Raw genomic sequence first — 18,579 nt, 5'->3', positions numbered from 1 at the left:
GACCCCTCTTGTCTCCTCTCTGGATCAATACACCCCACCCCCACCTCCTTGCAAACCAGCTCTATTGTTGCTAGGCAACACTTTGCATCTTGGTGTTTAAGTGAACAAATCCATGTCGCAATATAAGCCATTGAGCACAAAATTATTATTTTTTCACTGTACAGCTTGCTTAGATTGAAGCACCAGGAGGAGGCTGTTTGCAGCATAACCGGCTTTGGAGCAAGTGATTTAGCCCCAGAGCAGAAACCTGTTGATGCTGCTGCTAGCTACCTTTTGAACAGCTGAAAACCAGCTGAAAACCAACTGAAAACAGCTGAAAAACTCACCATTTACTTACTCTATTTAAGTTTCAACATTCTGGTTTATAAAAAGCTTAGGGTCTATTCTATTCATGGCAAAAATAAACAGGTGGAAACTCTAGTGATGTAAGGCTCTTCCAGCAATCTGTAAAAAGCACACAGTAGATTAAATACTTCCAAAATAGAAGGCTTACTTTCTCCCTTGCTTAAGTCACATTAACCACACACTATCCCAGGTGACATATGGCACATACACGGTGTCCATATTAGGACAGCCTCAGTCTCAGCAGGACTTGTTTTAATCTCAGTAGGACTCCTTACAGGACCAAAACACCCTTTGCAATCCGGCTGCCCGTTAAACAGGAACATTGTGACAAATGAGGCAATGTAAGCAACTGCCCTTGGACTAATCAGAAGCAATGCTGATTTATCTTAAGACTCTTTCGGGATGAAATCTGCTAGTGCAGCAGGCACATTGTCAAACTTGTGTCAGGGACTTAAGAGACGGAGGAGAAATGTAACCGGAGGACAGATGAGATGATCTTGCGCAGTTAATGAGAAAGATACAGCAGAGTACCACAGTTCAGAGTATAATGATCAAATCTTATGAGACTTCATTCTCTGTCATTCTCTGTCATACTCTCTCTCTCTCTCTTTCTCTCCCTCTCTGTGTCTCTCTCACGCTCTCTCTCAAATGAAGCAGAACAGATGCTTTTAAGGAAGACATTGCACAGCCCACAAAACCGAGCCTTTCAAAACTATAAACAATCAAGAGAGCTGAGCACAACATAATCTGCTTCTTACATCCAGATGGACACTTTCACTTTGTAGTCCTCTTATACCATGACACTGTATTTGTTGACCGAAATAAATCAGAAAACATCTCACACCTACCGTCTCTTTCGGCATTTTGGCTTTCCTCGCATTCTGTACAAGTCTTCTCCCTAGCTTCTTGGCATAGAAAATCGAGGCAAACATACTCACAGCAAAGACATAAAAAAATATATATAAAGCACTTGTTTTGTTTGCAAGCCTAAAAGGCTCTAGACACACGTGTGTCTGAGAGACTATTCCTTGTCAGTATATTCCACAGGCAAGAGAGAGCAGGAGGAATGATGACAGAGAAAGCAGGAGTGGGACTTGAGCATAGAGAGCCTCTCTCTCTCTTTCTTTCTCTGCGTCTCAGCACAGCAGAAGAAGGTCTCTCTCTCACCCACACACACTCCCGGTGAGTGAGTTAGTGAGTGAATGGGAGAGAGAGAGAGAGAGAGAGAGAGAGAGAGAGAGAGAGAGAGAGAGAGAGAGAGAGAGAGAGAGAGAGAGAGAGAGAGAGAGAGAGAGAGAGAGAGAGAGAGAAGGGGGAGGCAGTGTCTGCAGCTCTATTTACATATCACAGAAAGAAGGGATGGACAGTGAACATGTCTTAGCATCCTTAGCATCCATCTAGCCCTGAAAACTGCCTGTCTGGAGCCCTAGCACCCAGGGGAGGTTCTGCTATCCCCCAGCCCAGTGCCGTACATCATCCGGGGCCAGCATGCATCTCTCTCTCTCTTCCCCCTCCCCCTTGGGCAGCAGGGTTGAGAGTGGAACGGGAAAGCTGCTGCTAAATCAATGGTGCCTTCCAGCTTGGCAGGTTTTATACACACACTCTCACACAGGGTCATGGTGAGTAGGACCCTCTGGGGAACACACAGAGTCTGTTTCCATGAGTCACGGCAACGTGGGTATTACAGATGTAGGATCTTAATTTGAGCCAGTTTGCTACAGCAGCAAAATAATCCTGCAGCAACAGGAAATGCGAATTTTTATGTGGATTATAATTAATGGACATTTTTGTAGGGGTTGATTTTTTTTCATTAGGGCAAATCAAGTTTGACATTTTAAAGTGGAAAATACAAACTTTATAAGCCTTTTTAAACCTTGAATACACTACAAGATTGCATTTCTGGCTGAGCAGGAAAATTCTCAGCAACAAAAGAGTGATCACAATAAGATCCTACATCTGTACCTGTCGTTCTTGTGAAAAAGAAAACAACACAATGACTTACTACCTCAGAAGTACTACCACCAGACCTCATGCTGGGTTGTGACAAAAAAAGCTATTTTTGTAAACATGCACCAGTCCCCTAAACAACAAAATGCATATAATATGAAATATAAATAATAATAAATAATGATAGGGGTATACTCCACACTCCATTTCTCTCCTCATTTTATTTATCTTTTTCTAATTTTCCTTTCTCTGCACATTCTATGCTCTTTTTATTCTATACCATATTTGATTCCAGAGTGATTCAATAAGTACTACTTTACGAACAAGGACCACCACTAAAATTCCTTCTTGGAATTCCCTACCACAATATACACTATATATACAAAAGTATGTGGACACCCCTTCAAATTAGTGGATTCTGCTATTTCAGCCACACCCGTTGCTGACAGCACACAGCCATGCAATCTCCATAGACAAACACTGGCAGTAGAATGTCCTTACTGAAGAGCTCAGCTGCCCCAGTCAACTGTAAGTGCTGTTATTGTGAAGTGGAAATGTCTAGGAGCAACAACGGCTCAGCCGCGAAGTGGTAGGCCACACAAGCTCACAGAACGGACCTGCCAAGTGCTGAAGAGCTAGCGCGTAAAAATCGTCTGTCCTTGGTTGCAACTCTCACTACCGAGTTCCAAACTGCCTCTGGAAGCAACGTCAGCACAATAACTGTTTGTCCATGGCCGAGCAGCCGCACACAAGCCTAAGATCACCATGTGCAATGCCAACCATCTGGCAGTCCAACGGACAAATCTGGGTTTGTCGGATGCCAGGAGAACGCTACCTGCCCCAATGCATAGTGCTAACTGTAAAGTTTGGTGGAGGAATAATGGTATGGGGCTGTTTTCATGGTTCGGGCTAGGCCCCTTAGTTCCAGTGAAGGGAAATCTTAACGCTACAGCATACAATGACATTCTAGACGATCTGTGCTTCCAACTTTGTGGCAACAGTTTAGGGAAGGCCCTTTCCTGTTTCAGCATGACAATGCCCCCGTACACAAAGTGAGGTCCATACAGAATTGTTTTGTCGAGATCGGTGTGGAAGAACTTGACTGGCCTGCACAGTGCCCTGACCTCAACCCCATCGAACACCTCTGGGATGAATTGGAACGCCGACTGCGAGCCAGGCCTAATTGCCCAACATCAATGCCCAACCTCAATAATGAATGGAAGCAAGTCCCCACAGCAATTTTCCAACATCTAGTGGAAAGCCATCCCAGAAGAGTGGAGGCTGTTATAGCAGCAAAGGGGGGACCAACTCCATATTAATGCCCATGATTTTGGAATGAGATGTTCGATGAGCAGGTGTCCACATACTTTTGGTCATGTAGTGTTTTTGTGACTCAACATTCACATCTTTTAAATCTAAGAAATTGTTTCATTATCCATCTAACCTTGTTCTATCAATTTATTCCGCTATCTTAAGGTAGAATACTTTTTTCTTGTTTTTGCTTTTCATCTTGTACTAAAGACTCATCTCCTACCTTCTCGCTGGCCCTGGGAGTTAGAGAGACAAACTTTACAACTCTTCAGCCCCAGCAGAGGCTACCATCCCCCGGTCGTTCACACCTCTGGTCCTGGCCACTCTGTTGCTAGGGGGGTTGCTAGGGGTCTTTCTAGAAGTCACCTGACCTGGTCAGCCAATCACAGGCCTCACCTAGTGGGGGTCTCAAACCCCACAACACAATCTGTGCTTTAGCTGTTTCCAGGAGGGAAGGTTGAGGTCTGTGTAAACTCCTGTCCTCCACTACAACTCACAACTGGACCATTCCTGAACGGACAAGCCTTCCCTGGACTTCCTCAACCGTGTGTTAGTGGGTCACTGACTATGTAAGTGAATTTGTAACCGGTTAGGGTTCAGTTGATATATATTTTATTTGTCTGTATGTTATAGGCTCTAATACCCATGTTAGTTCCCACGGGGGGCCAGTATGAAAATGTATGCACTCACTAAATGTAAGTCGCTCTGGATAAGAGCGTCTGCTAAATTACTAAAATGTAAATGTTAGTATATGCCTCTCCCAGTGTTACAGTATATGCTCAAATCAAATCAGCTAGTTCTTCATGTATGCGTACTAGCCATATTACTTACTCCTGTTTATCTGGCCTCATAGCATAGTTTATGTGAGCTAAATTCTCTCCCCATTAGTTACTATGTGTCCAGATGGCTGCCAGCCAGCCATTGTTGCTGTATCGCATTAGTGGCTACAGACACTGCTCTCAGGGCAAGTCTGCAGGTTTTGACTAGCAGAAGTGAATTCTCCTAACCTGCTACGAAAAGTAACGTGGCAGGTTTGGAGAATTAGGTTAAGGCTAGGAAAGGGTTAGGTTTAGGCTAGGTTGAAGATACCCAGGTTAGGACAAGTTATTATTCCAAGCAGAAGCTTTTAGAAAAGAAACAGATTCATGGGACCAGCGCAGTTGCTAACTAGCATAGCTGGTCCCACTGTTTAGAATTCGTCCTCATTTATGCAAAGAGTTATGGGATATTAGAATCCTCGTCTTAACCTTCAACCTAGGGTTTAGGGTTAGCTAAAATTGTCCCCGACTTGACCCAAACATATCTAGCTACAACCAGGCCTGCCCTGAGAACAGTCTTCATTTCTACTGATGCAATTCTGCGTCAATTGTTCACAGTCACTTAGGATGGCAGGCCTATGACATCATCACATCTCGGTCACTTCCTGTTATGCCATCCAACATGACAGCCCCCGTGGGCTCCCGAGTGGCGCAGTGGTCTAAGGCACTGCATCTCAGTGCTTGAGGTGTTACTACAGACCCCCTGGTTCGATTCCAGGCTGTATCACAACCGGCCGTGATTGGGAGTCCCATAGGGCGGTGCACAGTTGGCCCAGCGTCGTCCGGTGTAGGCCGTCATTGTAAATAAGAATTTGTTCTTAACTGACTTGCCTAATTCAGTAAAGGTTAAATAAATCATTGTTTACATACTAGCATTGTTAGCCATAGCATGACCCACTAGCTGGTAACCACAGTGCTAATGTTTGCCATGCCTACCCAGAGCCCTTGGCCTACTAGCCTCCCTTGTGTATACTCTCTGCTACTACTAGCCCATTGCCTAGCTTAGCATGCTAGCCCACAATATATATTGTTCTATAGCCTGTGGCCTACTAGTCTAGCATGCTAGCCTACCACTGTTGCCCATGCTAGTTGGCCCTGTTCCTATTGTGTGCTAGGTTAGCCTAAACCCATGTACATAGTGTATTTATTCTGTGCTATTAGCCGCTACATGCTGATCTCTTGTCATCACATTGTGTACATTATTGCTATTACTGTTATATAGCAGTGATATTACTGTTAGCCTGTGCTACATGCTACATTGCCATTAGCCTCCACTGTTGCCAGCAGCATACCACCCTGCATCCCACTGCTGGCTTGCCTCTGAAGCTAAGCAGGGTTGGTCCTGGTTGGTCCCTGAATGGGAGACCAAATATTGCTGGAAGTGGTGTTGGAGGGCCAGTAGGAGGTACACTTTCCTCTGGTCTAAAAAAGCAATATCCCAATGCCCCAGGGCAGTGATTGGGGACATTATCCTGTGTAGGGTGCCGTCCTTCGGATGGGATGTTAAACGGGTGTCCTGACTCTGTGGTCACTAAAGATCCCATGGCACTTATCATAAGAGTATGAGTGTTAACCCTGGTGTCCTGGCTACATTTCCAATCTGGCCCTCATCCCATCATGGCCACCTAATCATCCCCAGCCTCCATTTGGCTCATTCATCCCCCTTCCAATCCACTGTAACTATTCCCCAGGTCGTTGCTGTGAATGAGAATGTGTTGCCAGTCAACTTACCTGGTAAAATAAGGGTAACATTTGTTTTATATATATACAGTGCCTTGCAAAAGTATTCATCCCCCTTGGCATTTTTCCTATTTTGTTGCATTACAACCTGTAATTTAAATGGATTTTTTATTTTTATTTCATGTAATGGACATACACAAAATAGTCAAAATTGGTGAAGTGAAATGAAACAAAAAACTTGTTTAAAAAAATTCTAAAAAATAAATAACGGAAAAATGGTGCGTGCATACAGTGGGGAGAACAAGTATTTGATACACTGCCGATTTTGCAGGTTTTCCTACTTACAAACCATGTAGAGGTCTGTAATTTTTCAAAAATCCAGAAAATCACATTGTATGATTTTTAAGTAATTAATTTGCATTTTATTGCATGACATAAGTATTTGATACATCAGAAAAGCAGAACTTAATATTTGGTACAGAAACCTTTGTTTGCAATTACAAAGATCATACGTTTCCTGTAGGTCTTGACCAGGTTTGCACACACTGCAGCAGGGATTTTGGCCCACTTCTCCATACAGACCTTCTCCAGATCCTTCAGGTTTCGGGGCTGTCGCTGGGCAATACGGACTTTCAGCTCCCTCCAAAGATTTTCTATTGGGTTCAGGTCTGGAGACTGGCTAGGCCACTCCAGGACCTTGAGATGCTTCTTACGGAGCCACTCCTTAGTTGCCCTGGCTGTGTGTTTCGGGTCGTTGTCATGCTGGAAGACCCAGCCACGACCCATCTTCAATGCTCTTACTGAGGGAAGGAGGTTGTTGGCCAAGATCTCTCGATACATGGCCCCATCCATCCTCCCCTCAATACGGTGCAGTCGTCCTGTCCTCTTTGCAGAAAAGCATCCCCAGAGAATGATGTTTCCACCTCCATGCTTCACGGTTGGGATGGTGTTCTTGGGGTTGTACTCATCCTTCTTCTTCCTCCAAACACGGCGAGTGGAGTTTAGACCAAAAAGCTTTATTTATTTTTTATCAGACCACATGACCTTCTCCCATTCCTCCTCTGGATCATCCAGATGGTCATTGGCAAACTTCAGATGGGCCTGGACATGCGCTGGCTTGAGCAGGGGGACCTTGCTTGCGCTGCAGGATTTTAATCCATGACGGCGTAGTGTGTTACTAATGGTTTTCTTTGAGACTGTGGTCCCAGCTCTCTTCAGGTCATTGACCAGGTCCTGCCGTGTAGTTCTGGGCTGATCCCTCACCTTCCTCATGATCATTGATGCCCCACGAGGTGAGATCTTGCATGGAGCCCCAGACTGAGGGTGATTGACCGTCATCTTGAAATTCTTCCATTTTCTAATAATTGGGCCAACAGTTTTTGCCTTCTCACCAAGCTGCTTGCTTATTTTCCTGTAGCCCATCCCAGCTTTGTGTAGGTCTACAATTTTATCCCTGATGTCCTTACACAGCTCTCTGGTCTTGGCCATTGTGGAGAGGTTGGAGTCTGTTTGATTGAGTGTGTGGACAGGTGTCTTTTATTCAGGTAATGTGTTCAAACAGGTGCAGTTAATACAGGTAATGAGTGGAGAACAGGAGGGCTTCTTAAAGAAAAACGAAGAGGTCTGTGAGAGCCGGAATTCTTACTGGTTGGTAGGTGATCAAATACTTATGTCATGCAATAAAATGCAAATGAATTACTTAAAAATCATACAATGTGATTTTCTGGATTTTTGTTTTAGATTTCGTCTCTCACAGTTGAAGTGTACCTATGATAAAAAATTACAGACCTCTACATGCTTTGTAAGTAGGAAAACCTGCTAAATCAGCAGTGTATCAAATACTTGTTCTCCCCACTGTATGTATTCACCCCCTTTGCTATGAAGCCCCTACATAAGATCTGGTGCAACCAATTACCTTCAGAAGTCACATAATTATTTAAATAAAGTCCACCTGTGTGCAATCTAAGTGTCACATGATCTGTCACATGATCTCAGTATATATACACCTGTTCTGAAAGGCCCCAGAGTCTGCAACACCACTAAGCAGGGCACCACCAAGCAAGCGGCACCATGAAGACCAAGGAGCTCTCCAAAATAGGTCAGGGACAAAGTTGTGGAGAAGTACAAATCAGGGTTGGGTTATAGAAAAATATCAGAAACTTTGAACATCCCACGGAGCACCATTAAATCCATTATTAAAAAATTGAAAGAATATGGCACCACAACAAACCTGCCAAGAGAGGGCCGCCCACCAAAACTCACGGACCAGGCAAGGAGGGCATTAATCAGAGAGGCAACAAAGAGACCAAAGATAACCCTGAAGGAGCTGCAAAGCTCCACAGCGGAGATTGGAGTATCTGTCCATAGGACCACTTTAAGCCATACACTCCACAAAGCTGGGCTTTACGGAAGAGTGGCCAGAAAAAAGCCATTGCTTAAAGAAAAAAATAAGCAAACCCATTTGGTGTTCGCCAAAGGGCATGTGGGAGACTCCCCAAACATATGGAAGAAGGTACTCTGGTCAGATGAGACAAAAATTGAGCATTTTTGGCCATCAAGGAAAACGCTATGTCTGGCGCAAACCCAACACCTCTCATCAATCTGAGAACACTATCCCCACAGTGAAGCATGGTGGTGGCAGCATCATGCTGTGGGGATGTTTTTCCATCGGTAGGGACTGGGAATCTGGTCAGAATTGAAGGAATGCTGGATGGCGCTAAATACAGGGAAATTCTTGAGGGAAACCTGTTATGTCTTCCAGAGATTTCAGACTGGGACGGAGGTTCACCTTCCAGCAGGACAATGACCCTAAGCATACTGCTAAAACAACACTTGAGTGGTTTAAGGGGAAACATTTAAATGTCTTGGAATGGCCTAGTCAAAGCCCAGACCTCAATCCAATTGAGAATCTGTGGTATGACTTAAAGATTGCTGTACACCAGCGGAACCCATCCAACTTGAAGGAGCTGGAGCAGTTTTGCCTTGAAGAATGGGCAAAAATCCCAGTGGCTAGATGTGCCAAGTTTATAGAGACTTGCTTGAATAGTTATGCTCACTCAAGTGTTCTGTTTTTTTGTTTCACACACAAAAAATATTTTGCATCTTCAAAGTGGTAGGCATGTTATGTAAATCAAATGATACAAACCCCCCAAAAAATCAATTTTAATTCCAGTTCCAGGGGGGTGAATACTTTCGCAAGCCACTGTAAGTATTCACAACCCTGAGTCAGATCTTTGTAGATTCAACTTTGGCAGCAATTACAGCTGTGAGTCTTTCTGGGTACGTCTGTAAAGAGCTTTCCACACCTGGATTGTGCAACATTGGCCCATTATTCTTTAAAAAATTCTTCAAGCGCTGTCAAATTGGTTGTTGATCATTGCTAGACAACCATTTTCAGGTCTTGTCATAGATTTTCCATTAGACTTTAGTCAAAACTGTAACTCGGCCACTCAGGAACATTCACTGTCTTCTTGGTAATCAACTCCAGTGTAGATTTGGCCTTTTGTTTTAGGTTATTGCTGAAAGGTGAATTCATCTCCCAGGGTCTGGTGGAAAGCAGATTGAACAAGGTTTTCCTCTAGGAAATCTGATTAGCTCCATTCCGTTTCTTTGTTATCCTAAAAAACTCACCAGTCCTTAACGATTACAAGCATACCCATAACATGATGCAGCCACCACAATGCTTGAAACATGGAGAGTGGTAGTCAGTAATGTGTTTGCCCCAAACATAACACCTTGCATTCAGGACAAAAGGTTAATTGCTTTGCCACATTTTTTGCAGTATTTCTTTAGTGCCTTGTTGCAAACAGGATGCATGTTATGGAATATGTTTTATTCTGTACAGGCTTCCTTCTTTTTACTCTGTCAATTAGGTTAGTATTGTAGAGTAACTACAATGTTGTTAATCCATCCTCAGTTTTATCGTACCACAGTCATTAAACTCTGTAACTGTTTTAAAGTCACCATTGGTCTCATGTTGAAATCCCTGAGCAGTTTCCTTCCTCTCCGGCAACTGAGTTAGGAAGGATGCCTGTAGTGACTGGGTGTATTGATACACCATCCAAAGTATAATTCATAATTTAACCATGCTCAAAGTGATATTCAATCAATCAATCAAATGTATTTATAAAGCCCTTTTTACATCAGCAGATGTCACAAAATGCTATACAGAAACCCAGCCTAAAACCCCCAAAAAGCAAGCAATGTAGATATAGAAGCACAGTAGCTAGGAAAAACTCCCTAGAAAGGCAGGAACCTAGGAAGAAACCTAGAGAGGAACCAGGCTCTGAGGGGTGGCCAGTCCTCTTCTGGCTGTGCCGGGTGGAGATTATAAGAGTACATGGCCAATGTCTTGTCTTTGAAAATCTTTACCCATCTACCAATACCGAGTAGCGCAGCGGTCTAAGACACTGCATCTCAGTGCTTGAGAGTGCCCCAGACCCCCTGGTTCAATTCCAGGCTGTATCACAACCGGCCGTAATTGGGAGTCCCATAGGGCGGCCCAGCACCGTCCGGGTTTGGCCGGTGTAGGCCGTCATTTTAAATACGAATTTGTTCTTAACTGACTTGCCTAGTTAAATAAAGGTTAAATAAATAAAATACGTGCCCTTCTTTGCGAGGTATTGGAAAACCTCCCTGTTCTTTGTGGTTGAATCTGTGTTGGATATTATGGGTATTGTGTGTGGGCCTGTGACAAAAAAAATCTAAATGTAATCTTTAAATTCAGGCTGTATCACAACAAAATATGGAAAAAGTTAAGGGGTATGAATACTTTCTGAAGGAACTGTATACAGCATATCAAAGATATGTTGCATGAATTCACAATGAAATCGACACATTTTCAACATACAGTGCGTTCGTAAAGTATTCAGACACCTTGACTTTTCCACATTTTGTTACGTTACAGACTTCTTCTAAAATTGATTAAATAGTTTTTTTCCCTCATCAATCTACACACAATACCCCTTAATGACATAGCAAAAACAGTTTTTTTTTAAATGTTTGCAAATGTATTTAAAATAGAAAATTGAAATATCTCATACAGTACCAGTCAAAGGTTTGGACACACCTACTCATTCAAGGGTTTTTCTTTATTTTTACTATTTTATACATTGTAGAATAATAGTGAAGACATCAAAACTATGAAATAACACATATGGAATCATGTAGTAACCAAAAGTGTTAAACAAATCAAAATATATTTTATATTTCAGATTCTTCTTTGCCTTGATGACAGCTTTGCACACTCTTGGCATTCCCTCAACCAGCTTCATGAGGTAGTCACCTGGAATGCATTTCAATTAACAGGTGTGCCTTGTTAAAAGTTGATTTGTGGAATTTATTTCCTTCTTAATGTGTTTGAGCCAATCAGTTGTGTTGTGACAAGGTAGGGGTGGTACACAGAAAATAGCACTATTTGGTAAAAGACCAACTCAATATTATGGCAAGAACAGCTCAAATAAGCAAAGAGAAACGACAGTCCATCATTACTTTAAGTCATGAAGGTCAGTCAATACGGAACATTTTAAGAACTTTGAAAGTTTCTTCAAGTGCAGTCGCAAAAAACATCAAACGCTATGATGAAACTGGCTCTCATGAGGACCGCCACAGGAAAGGAAGACCCAGACTTACCTCTGCTGCAGAGGATAAGTTAATTACAGTTACCAGCCTCAGAAATTGCAGGCCAAATAAATGCTTCAAAGAGTTCAAGTAACAGACACACATCAACATCAACTGTTCAGAGGAAACTGCATGAATCAGGCCAGGACACCACTACTAAAGGACACCAATAAGAAGAAGAGACTTGCTTGGGCCAAGAAACACAAGCAATGGACATTAGACCGGTTGAAATCTGTCCTTTGGTCTGATGAGTCGAAATTTGAGATTTTTGGTTCCAACTGCCGTGTCTTTGTGAGACGCAGAGTAGGTGAACGGATGATCTCTGCATGTGTGGTTCCCACAGTGAAGCATGGAGGAGGAGGTGTGATGTTGTGGGGGTGCTTTGCTGGTGACACTGTCTGTGATTGATTTAGATTTCAAGGCACACTTAACCAGCATGGCTACGACAGCATTCTGCAGCGATACACCATCCCATCTGGTTTGGGCTTAGTGGGACTATCATTTGTTTTTCAACAGGACAATGACCCAACACACCTCCAGGCTGCGAAAGGGCTATTTGACCAAGAAGGAGAGTGATGGAGTGCTGCATCAGATGACCTGGCCTCCACAATCACCTGACCTCAAACTATTTCATAGTTTTGATGTCTTCACTATTATTCTACAATGTAGAAAATAGTAAAAATAAAGAAAAACCCTTGAATGAGTAGGTGTGTCCAAACTTTTGACTGGTACTGTATATAGTGTCGTTTCAACTCCCTCCATCTGGCACATAAGTAAGTAAGTAGCCTTGCATGAGCTTTGGCTTGTGCAAGCCTGAACGGCTTATGCCGCTGTGCAAATCAAACGCACTTCTGAATGTGCTATCCTGAAATCCACCATCAGCACTTGATTGAATACATGCTTTAGATGCTTGTAAAGCAAAGTAAGGCAGCTATGAAAAATATTGTTTTTATCTCCAAAAACATTTGGCTATTGCCTGCCGGCAAATATTCAACTTCGCATTCATGAAATCATTCATTAAAGTATTCCCTTTCATTGGAATACCCAGTAATATTACTATATTATACAAGTGTGCCAATTTTCATGCTTCTATACCAAAATGAACAATATGGTATTTTTTGGAGCTTATCTACTGGACTAATCCTTTGGTTAAATGTTACAATGGCAGCCCGGGCTGAAAGTCGGTGACTACAGCAAGTCCTCGTCAGTGAAAGTTTGGATTGTGACTTGTCATACAGGGCTGGATAAGAGTCCTTGGCCATCTGGAGGATCTGCCCTGGTCGTACCGGGGTTCAAAGCAAAGAGCATGTCTGGAGGACATGCGGGTAAACAGGAAACAGCTACAGGGGGGTTCGGGAGGGGGATGGGGGACTCAACATGGACGACACACAGCTTCTTGTCATGCCACCCTTGCCCTTGCCAAGAGGTTACCCTCCCCATTTGCATTATCTGACACACTACTCTCCTCTTGGCCTTTGCTGCATTGTTCACCCTTGACTGGATCTTAACTTGGAGAATAAACTTGGTAATACATTTTCAGAGGCACAGCATAATAATAACTATAAAATAATGATAGGCCTAAAGATAATAATATTAGCTACTGAACACATGAGCAAGAAATGAGACCTATATGCTTATGTTTAGGAATAGGTGTTTACACTGACCAATAAGCTATGTTTTCCATATATCAGGTTGCATACGGAAAAACATCTGGCTCCTCTTTATGTTAACTGCAGCCTAACAAAGGAATACCATGAAATACCATATTTTGTCCAGAAAAGTGTTTGTTAGTGGTTTGAGTGGATGTAAATAGGATGGTTCATCCAATCTACATGTTTGAGTGAAATTAATCTTACCTTGAGTTGCTTTTTTAGGACAGCAGTGACAGCAGCATCCACTTTAATCCATAGTTTACATTTTAGTAGTCAGCATGATTTAGCATCCACAAAAATGTTTGGACAAACAAACTCATTCAAGGGTTTTTCTTTATTTTTACTATTTTCTACATTGTAGAATAATAGTGAAGACATCAAAACTATGAAATAACGCATATGGAATCAAATAGCTACACTTTGCCTTGATGACAGCTTTGCACACACTTGGCATTCTCTCAACCAGCTTCATGAGGTAGTCACCTGGAATGCATTTCAATTAACAAGTGTGCCTTCTTAAAAGTTAATTTGTGCAACTTCTTTCCTTCTTAATGCGTTTGAGCCAATCACTTGTGTTGTGACAAGGTAAGGGGGGTATACAGAAAATAGCCCTATTTGTTAAAAGACCAAGTCCATATTATGGCAAGAACTGCTCAAATAAGCAAAGAGAAATGACAGTCCATCATTACTTTAAGACATGAAGGTCAGTCAATACGGAACATTTCAAGAACTTTGAAAGTTTCTTCAAGTGCAGTCGCAAAACCATCAAGCGCTATGATGAAACTGGCTCTCATGGGGACCGCCACAGGAATGGAAGACCCAGAGTTACCTCTGCTGCAGAGGATACGTTCATTAGAGTTACCAGCCTCAGAAATTGCAGCCCAAATAAATGCTTCACAGAGTTCAAGTCACAGAAACATCTCAACATCAACTGTTCAGAGGGGACTGTGTGAATCAGGCCTTCATGGTTGAATTGCTGCAAAGAAACCACTACTAAAGGACACCAATAAGAAGAAGAGACCTGCTTGGGCCAAGAAACACGAGCAATGGACATTAGACCGGTGGAAATGTGTCCTTTGATCTGGAGTCCAAATTGGAGATTGTTGGTTCCAACCGCCGTGTCTTTGTGAGACGCGATGTGGGTGGACGGATGATCTCCACATGTGTATTTGCCACCATAAAGCATGGAGGAGGTGGTGTTATGGTGTGGGGGTGCTTTGCTGGTGACACTGTCTGTGATTTATTTAGAATTCAAGGCACACTTAACCAGCATGGCTACCACAGCATTCTGCAGCCGATACGCCATCCCATATGGTTTGGGTTTAGTGGGACTATCATTTGTTTTTCAAGAGGACAATGACCCAACACATCTCCAGGCTGTGTAAGGGCTATTTGACCAAGAAGGAGAGTGATGGAGTGCTGCATCAGATGACCTGGCCTCCACAATCCCCCAACCTCAACCCAATGAGATGGTTTGGATTGAGTCGGACTGCAGGGTGAAGGAAAAGCAGCCAACAAGTACTCAGCATATGTGGGAACTCCTTCAAGACTGTTGGAAAAGCATTCCAGGTGAAGCTGGTTGAGAGAATGCCAAGAATGTGCAAAGCTGTCATAAAGGCAAAGGGTGGCTATTTGAAGAGTATCAAATATAAAATTGATTTGGATTTCTTACATTTTACATTTTAGTCATTTAGCATTTTTTTAAATGTTTCATACTGGCCCCCTTTATTGGTTATTACATGATTCCATGTGTGTTATTTCATAGTTTTGATGTCTTCACTATTATTCTACAATGTAAAAAATAGTAAAAATAAAGAAAAACCCTTGAATGAGTAGGTGTGTCCAAACCTTTGACTGGTAGTGTATATAATGCAATATCCCAATGTTAGCAAAGCTGCGCTATAAGCCGAAACACAGAAAAAAACTTGGAGACCATCGCTTTAAAGACAGTGGTAAAGTGTGGGTGTTCGTACGACTGTCACATGATGCATTTGCAGAGAGGAAAATAACCAGGTAAATACAATACCTAGAAAGTATTTGAAGTTTCATTATTTATTATTTGAAGTATTAAATACATTTTTAAAAATCATGATATTCTGCACTTACAAAGTTATGGACATTGGAATTGGAAGTTAATTTTAAGCAACAATCCTCACTGATTTAAAGCCACAATCCTTACTTTGTTTTTAATTTCTAGATGGAGCTATGGATGCAAGCATTGACAGTCCATGATGTCAAATAGAAATGCATACATTTACTGTATATTCTTTATTTTCTTAGTCTTGCCCTGTCAAAGCATTACAAGACAGCAGTGAAGGTGACTGCCCAACTCTATGGTGAACAAAACAGCAGGCCCGCAGCTAGGGCTATGACGGTCATGGAATTTTGGATGACGGTAATTGGCCAGCCAAATGACCTCGGTCACCATAATAACTGTTCGAATTTTAAGAGGCACATTTTCTCCTCTCCTCTGGTCCTGACTGCATGTTCTGCCAACAAAATAGAATAGAATGGGCGTCCTCATTCAAGTCAATGATGGCATAATGGGTGGCCATTGCGAGTGTACCCACAGGAGCAAAGCAGGATGTAACAGCAGGAAGTGTACCCATCAACATGTGCTTTGATTTGTTGATTCAACTCAACTGACATTACAAAAAATATATTCCATTGCATGAGCCACATCAGTCATTTTAATGAACATTCTACATTACCATGGAAATTATTGCATCACAATACCAGGCAGCCATTGCGAGCTTACCCATGCGTTTACCAGTCAAATTGCCAGGGTTAGTGGTGCCAAGCCTGTTCTATTCATTATATTTCTATGTGTGCTGCTGGAGGGAGAGGGGTGTTACCTAGTCAACCCAACACTCGTTTGCTTCAACACCTGGCTTGTTTCAGCACGTTTTTAAGAGTCCATGTTACCGCACGAATGCCCGGCCGTCCCCTCTTCACTTACTCTTTGTAGCTCTATAGTCAACATATCCATAATGTTGGCTATATGGCCAATATGAATCAATTTCGAATGTTAAGTCTCACATATTTACATAGAATGTACACAAAAGCTCTTGTCATGCACTTTCAGAGCACCAGATAGCTAAACCCTCTGGCTAATAGTGAGGGCTACTGCATATTGCCATTACACACAACATTTAAGAGGCTGCAAACGTGCACATTAAAACAAATTGACTTTTTCCCTCTCCATTTATATTAAGTGCAGAAAGAACAGGACACCAGGAATGAAACTAACTGGAAGACTTTCTCTTATAACAACATTGGAGGACCCATTCAGTATTGAAGGCTTACTTTCCATTCCTTGGACACATGTGCTGTTGCCATTACACTTAGCACATGTCCACCAATGTATTTTCCATCTGAGGTAAACCCTTAAAGTATTTTGAGGGAGTATGGGTAATGCACACAAAAATGTACCACTTACAGGAGCGCTCCCCATCGCTACCGAGCCCAAGTACTTTAATACCATCTAATAGCAAATCAATGTTGGTGTATCACTTACTGTGTAAGGACTTCAGACTGGGAGAGAAACCAAATGTGAAATGTTTAATTTAGTGCAATCTGCTTTGAAGGGGATGGACTAGCAAGGGGCCATTAAATGAGAGGACAGGGTTGTTTACTGTGTCGCCGATGTATAGTACCTACCTACCAACCATTTACACACACACACACACACACACACACACAAGTTAAAGGATAGTGCCTCTGTGGAGGGAGAGCAAAATCAGGAATAGGGGCCTTCCAAAACTATTTGCAGTCCTACTCCTATTGAATCATCCAGTCAATGCACACCTGCATGCGTCCATCAACTGCCTGAACAGAAAACACTATTAAAACCAACAATGAATCAAGTGTAACACAGCTATTCATGCCAGGGATAATTATATTTTGGGGAGTACATTGTCTCCTCTATGGGCCTCCTCTGACATTCATTAGATTAAATGAAACAGAGCCATTGATGGCCCTGGATGAATTCTCCAGGTGTTTCCCGGGAGATAAAGTCATTCTAGCGTTTAGAGACGCCATTGCAAATCAGTAGACATAAGAGCATCCAGATAATAAGATGCATTGATAAGAGCATCCTGTTTGGGCCAAAATGGCTTACGATGGCGAGGTGTTCAGCCATTGTGAGTAGGTGTTTTTCAGCTCCCGCTTCATAACCTGTGATAAATAGTAAGGAGGCTGAACAGTGTCGTGTCCCAAATGGCACCCTATTCCCTATATAGTATACTACTTTTTACCTATGGTCTCTGGTCAAAAGTAGTGCCTTATATAGGGGATAGGGTGAAAATTGGGACGCAGACAGTGAAGTTTCAAAACTGTCAATCGTTCAGTTATGAGTTAGATTTTTGTTTGTTTGTTTCACTCCACAATGATACAACATCTGTTGTTTTTTAAACCACATTGTGGACCACTCAAATGTAGTTTTGAGACACTAAAAACAATTATAGTGGAACATGGTACAGGCATCATCTATAATACATTACAACATCCATACACAAATGGTGCATGTAGACAGTGATTATCAGCAGGAACTTCTGAATTAGCAATAACTACATCACCAAAGCTGTGTTTGCACAGTTCACCTCAAAATTACTTTTAATTTCATTGTTAATTTACCAGGTAAGTTGATTAATAAATACACTACTTCTTTACAGCAACGACCTTATCCAGCCAGCCATCCATCCATCAGAGACAATGCTACTGCATATCAAGGCCCTCCCTCTAGGTATAGAAGCAATAGCTCATGTTCAATACAGCCACAGACACAATTAGTGACAGACTGGTAACAAGGTCAGAGATAGAGCTAACCTCAGATCTGATTATCAAAATACTCTGGCTTAAGTCCAACTGTTACTAAGCAACGGCTGTCGAATGACGTCTATTGTTTACAGTCTTTGATACTGGGCCACCGACAGATTTCCAGGTAAGAAGAGACTGTATTTAATTTCTATGTCAATACAATCACAGTGCATCCCTACCGGAAATGTGAATGTTAAAAACGGGTTGGAAATACAATAATTACATAATAACACATTTTATTTGAACACAAATTGAATTGTAACATAATAAAAATGCATTCTACACATCTTTTCTTTCACAAACACCTGAAAAGTAAGTTTGGAATGCAGTTTTAGTTCCCTGTATTGAAACAGGTTATCAAGTCAGTTCACATGCCATGGAACTTGTTA

General features: G+C 42.2%; 1 protein-coding gene across 13 annotated transcripts in view; it reads right to left on the bottom strand.

Annotated features, from left to right (window-relative positions):
- LOC121579246 (disks large homolog 2) overlaps window positions 1–18,579 on the bottom strand; it is a 336,409-nt gene that overhangs the window by 124,495 nt on the left and 193,335 nt on the right. Inside the window, exon 1 of one of the 13 annotated variants that reach the window (XM_041893684.2) lies at window positions 1,194–1,494. The exons of 11 other annotated variants lie outside the window; for them this stretch is intronic. In XM_041893684.2, coding sequence (XP_041749618.1) covers window positions 1,194–1,277 — 84 coding nt within the window. In that variant the 5' untranslated portion in view covers window positions 1,278–1,494. Of the gene's footprint in view, window positions 1–1,193; window positions 1,495–18,579 lie in introns of those variants that run through there. One more of the 13 variants, XM_041893685.2, reaches the window with a different exon arrangement.

Source organism: Coregonus clupeaformis, chromosome 13, assembly GCF_020615455.1.
Source record: "Coregonus clupeaformis isolate EN_2021a chromosome 13, ASM2061545v1, whole genome shotgun sequence".
Lineage (NCBI taxonomy): Eukaryota > Metazoa > Chordata > Actinopteri > Salmoniformes > Salmonidae > Coregonus > Coregonus clupeaformis.
The sequence above is the reverse complement of the archived record's forward strand: the minus strand, read 5'-3'. Positions and strand labels throughout refer to the sequence as shown.